Genomic DNA, 5,043 nt, shown 5'->3' on the forward strand with positions numbered 1-5,043 from the left:
ACAAAACAAACTTAAAAGCCTTTGTTTCCTTATAGCTTATGTATGAAACATGGGCGTGAACAGGAACATTTTAATAGGAATGGAATATGAAAGCCTTGCTTTAAAAAGGGTTGACTCTACAATAATATAAGAGTGCTTTGTTCATCATCTCTTTGATGTCAAACTTTTTTCTATTAGTCATCTCTAATAAATGTGCTATGGAGGGAGCGGGCTCTGGATTACCCATGATGCTTTCCTTTTCAACAATTAAAACAGACGTGTACAGATGCCATTGTTTCTTCATCCTGTATGTACTTCATTGAGAGCGCACTCCACTCTATCAGGTATCAACAGAAGTCAGAGTATTCACAAGGCTAACATCAAACACCAATTTGTCTATGTAATTAAAAGCATAAGCCTCTCAAAAGAGAGATACAGTAAGTCAAGTGTGTGCACTGCTACATGCGCTCTCTCACACACACACACACACACACACACACACACACACACACACACACGCTCAGACAACAGTGGATGATTGAAATATTCCATACTTTCACATCAATGGTTAGTGATGACTATCTTCAAATGTCCAATGTAATAATGTCATTGAGAAATGTGCTTTTTGTAAAAACCCATTGTGAACTCATTCACATGACATATAAAACCCACACAGTTATAATATACAGTTCCAGTTTTGGACATTTAAAACTGGAATGTTTTATTTGTATTTTTTTTTTATAAAATATGAACTTCAAGAAATATATACAAATGCTCCCTTGTGCTATAAAACAGCAAAGATACAACAACAGGAAAACTGTCTGTACAAATAGTCACTTTTGCGATGTCCAGTGCTTGTTTTGCGTCACATTAGGCAGTCCATGCAATCCTGAGCCCCTTTCAACAGCTGCTTTCTCACTTCAGTCCAAACATGTGACACTGCCTTGATTTCCATTAAAAAGCCACACAACGCAACACTAAAGGGTCTCCATCTCCCAGGCCATTCACTCCCTTTTGTCAGAGTCTTTTCATTGTCTTTCATCTGGTTCTACAGTACTGTCTTTTTTTGCCACTAAGGAAAACATCTATTGCACATCCAAATGGTTTATTCCAATTTCTTTGTCTTGGAAACAAAAAGTTTTTTTCCTCTATCATGTTCTTAAATGGATAAGTGGTTCCAGGAGTAGCAGATATTTGAAACAAAGGCTGTCCTTGTAGCTTGAGATAGATCAAGATAACAAAAAATACTTAAAATAAATATGAACAGTTGTCTCTTGTTGGCACTCTGATTAAAAAGTCTGTTTTAGGTAAGGGCTTTAGAAGGATTTTGGTTTCGCAGACTGTCTGTGAGAGCGCCAGCTCATACGCATGTAGGAGGGGGCCTGGTAGGCTCATACTTTGTATTGTGCGCTTTCAGTGCTGGGTGAGGCTTGATGTAAGGCCCACTGCTTGTAAACACACTGGCAGGCTTCCTCCTAGTCCTCTTCTTCAGCTTCCTGCTAAACACATTCTGCCATGATTGCAGTGTTTTTGAGGTCCAGATCCACATGCCACTCGTGATGCCCACCACTAACAGCATGAAGATCTTAACCATGAAGATCTCCACGGCCGGGATGGAGCTCTTCATACCACACTCTTCAGACTCTGCATTGTTCCTGCTTCTGTCAACACACCTCTGCTCCACGGCCAGGTTCCTCCAGTAGTCCATGTTGAGCCTCTCGTAGAAGTAGCAGGCGATAACGCAGGTGGCAGGTACAGTGTAGAGGACGGAGAACACTCCGATCCGTACCATCAGCTTCTCCAGTTTATCCGTGTTTTCCCCCTCTGTCTTCATGATCTTGCGGATGTGGAACAGGGCCACGAAGCCCGACAGCAGGAAGGAGGTGCCGATGATGAGGTAGCAGGAGAGTGGGATGAGCACGAAGCCTGTGAGAGCTTTCACGTCCATGCTGCCCACGTAGCACACTCCCGTCAGCTCGTCCCCCGCAACCTTCCTCATCACCAGGATCATGATGGTCTTGATGGCTGGGATGGCCCAGGCCGCCAGGTGGAAGTAGCTGCTGTTGGCCTCGATGGCCTCGTGGCCCCACTTCTTCCCTGCAGCCAAGAACCAGGTGAGTGTGAGGATGACCCACCAGAGGGAGCTGGCCATGCCGAAGTAGTAGAGGATGAGGAAGACGATGGTGCAGCCCGTGCTTTCCAGTCCCTCCTGGATGATGTACTGGACCCCACTGTCCCGGTCACAGGCGATACTGTCTGCTCCCACAAACAGACGGACCAGGTAGCCCACAGAGTAGACACAGTAGGACATGGAGAGGAAGATGATAGGCCTCTCGGGGTATTTAAATCGCTGGGGGTCGATGAGGAAGGTGAGGACAGTGAATGAGCTGGAGATGAAGCAGAGGATGGACCAGATGGCCATCCACACCAGAGAGAACTGCTTATCTCCCTGACTCCAGTACACATCCACTTTGGGGTAGCACTTGGGGGCACAGGACTCACTCTTCTGCACATAGTGGAACTTGCCTGGGTTACTGCAGGTCTCCTTGCTCTCCGTCTCCTTCATGGGCCGCTGAAGCCTGAAGTCAGGACGCTGGGTGTGGGAGCCTTTGGGGGGCTCGTCTGAGCCGTTGTTGGGGGCCTCCATGCAGAGGTTGTTGGGGTCATTTTTAGTAGGTAGTCTGGAGCAGTCCAGGGAGTCAGGCCAGCGGAAGTTGAACTGCTCCATGATAGGGGAGCACTTTTGCCTGGCCTGCTCACACATCACTCTGCAGGCAGGGATTGGGGTGGATACCTGCTCCGTGCACATAGGTGCATACAGCGAACAGAGAAAAAACTTGAGGTGAGTGTGGCATCCAAACCCTATGAGAGGGGCAAACTCATGTAGCTTGATAGCTGCCTCATTCTGGTCCTCATGGCCCATCAGATTGGGCATCCTTGTCATGTTGTAGCCAATGTCCTTACATAGGGGGATGACAATCTGTTGACATCTCCCTTCACCCGGCCGGTCTGGGTCTATGGAGCTAATGGCTGAGCAGCCACCACTCAGACAGACCAGTAGCACATTGATAAGGCTCAGTTTAGCAGTGGAATGCATAGTCTCTCCTCTTTGAACCTTTTAGTGGCAAAAAAATGTAAGATAAAATGTCACTTACGACAAATCAGAAGCTGCGTCTATACAGGAAAGGCCTACTAAAAAGCTTTGTGTAGCTTATTTCTTTATGAATGTGCAAAACTGTGGATGAAAACTCACAATTGTCTATGAAAAGACCATTGTTTCCCCTTTTTACGTGTAGTCTAATTCCTTTGATTACAATTTAACTCCAAAGACAATTACAAAAAAGTGTACATCGTTTTCTTTTAAAATAATGGTCGCTTACCATAATGTCCATGCTTTGAAGTGTATCAATTTGTTCCAGAAAAATCCAACATGTTAAGAGATTAAATGCATTTACTGTAGTTGTGCCTCGTCCGTTGCACAATTTTTGTCTGCCTTGGTTCTTTTTCTAATTGGATAAAAGTGTTCCGATCCAAACAAACGTTCCAGAGCTTCTAAAAGTGCGTTAAGGGACAGTACTCCTCGGTTTCAACAACATCAGGTCGGGATCCTCCTGTCTCTGTCCTGCACATATACATTAAAATGAGGTCCTGCAGCGCGAATGGAACCAGTCTGTCATTTACCAACTCAACTAAATTGCTCTTCCTCTTGCACCGCGTTTAAGTAGCCTAAGTGCGTACGATAAATCCACGCAAACGGTGTAGTAACCTAATTAACTAAAACAGAGTTGAGGTCTATTCCTAACTAACCACTCCAGAGACAGACCTATTCAGTTTGGACTGGTTGGTGGCATTTCTCGTTTGAGCTTGTAGTTGCAACTGTCCTGGGCTAACCTGCCAAAAGATCCGCCTTCAAAGACAGCTACTTTGCATAAGAAAGATGAAACTGACACGGTGATTTTTTTCAAATGGTGCGGAACAGCCTGTAGAGTAGACCAACCATCACAGCATTTTAGAGCTTGTTCGCAGCAAACTACTCATTGGCTATTTGCCCCATTTCCGACTAAAACTTTAGATAGAAAAGTGTCAGAATTTAGAACGTTCCAGCGCAGGTATATGCAGACACAAAACATACTCAAAGACAAACCAACTGGCTTTCTGTATCTTTCCACACGAGATAGATGTGTTCTTTTCTTTGCCACAAATGACAATTTTCACGGTCCGTGCATTGTGGGAAAATAGAAAGAGGCTGAGAAGAGTTTTTCTCTCTCAATTCCCCTTAACTCTTTTGTGAGTCGGGTAGTGCGTTAACGTGTTGACAAAAAGCAACAAGTTAAAAACCACTAAAGCAACCACTAGCCTATAGAATGTGAATAATGTTTTCCTTCTATTTCCAACATAATTATAGGCTATGACCTGATGTAGGCTATGGAGATCCCCATTTCATCACCGAATAGCCCACTCATAATTGTCTCAGGAATAGGTTACATTGTTTTGTGTTAAATTTGAACTACAGTAAAATCCATATTCAGTATACAAGGGACTTATGCTCAGGAGGTACTTAGAATGAACTCCATGTTTAGCATTAAGTAGGCTTTTAGTGACTCAGACATCTATGTATAATTTCTCCATATAGCCACCTTCAGGCATACATGTAAATATTCACATTCGTCCTCATGGATCTTTGCTGCCTTTAATGTCTGCACATGTATGTCCATTTAAAAGAGACAGACACACAAAGTGCAGTAATATTTCCACTTGACCAATCTAGTCAAAAAGCTGCTTACAACCTTCCATTGAATACACCTGTTCCCTCCTAACCAAGGAGGAACCTTTTCACAATTTACTATTCAGTCATTTACAACACTTCATTTCCAGCTCTTATACATTTTACCAGACACTTTTCACAATCCACCATAAAACATTTTATAAGATACTTTCCAACCCATTATCACACAGTTGGACCTGTAGTTATTTTTCTGTACACAAATGCCAGCATGTTTCAAGCTTTTCTCCCATGTTTATAATCAACATCATGTTTCTACCTTTATTTAACTAGGCAAGTCA

At 43.6% G+C, this 5,043-nt stretch overlaps 1 protein-coding gene across 1 annotated transcript; it reads right to left on the reverse strand.

Annotated features, from left to right (window-relative positions):
• Window positions 1-843: 843 nt before the first annotated feature.
• On the reverse strand, window positions 844-3,928 carry LOC135540551 (frizzled-10-like). The gene is made up of 2 exons (XM_064967095.1): window positions 3,360-3,928; window positions 844-3,094 (listed from the first exon to the last, which is right to left on the reverse strand). The coding sequence occupies exons 1-2, from the start codon at window positions 3,369-3,371 to the stop codon at window positions 1,340-1,342; spliced, it is 1,767 nt and encodes a 588-aa protein (XP_064823167.1). The 5' UTR covers window positions 3,372-3,928; the 3' UTR covers window positions 844-1,339.
• Between the last annotated feature and the right edge of the window lie 1,115 nt (window positions 3,929-5,043).

This window comes from Oncorhynchus masou, chromosome 1 (assembly GCF_036934945.1).
Source record: "Oncorhynchus masou masou isolate Uvic2021 chromosome 1, UVic_Omas_1.1, whole genome shotgun sequence".
Lineage (NCBI taxonomy): Eukaryota > Metazoa > Chordata > Actinopteri > Salmoniformes > Salmonidae > Oncorhynchus > Oncorhynchus masou.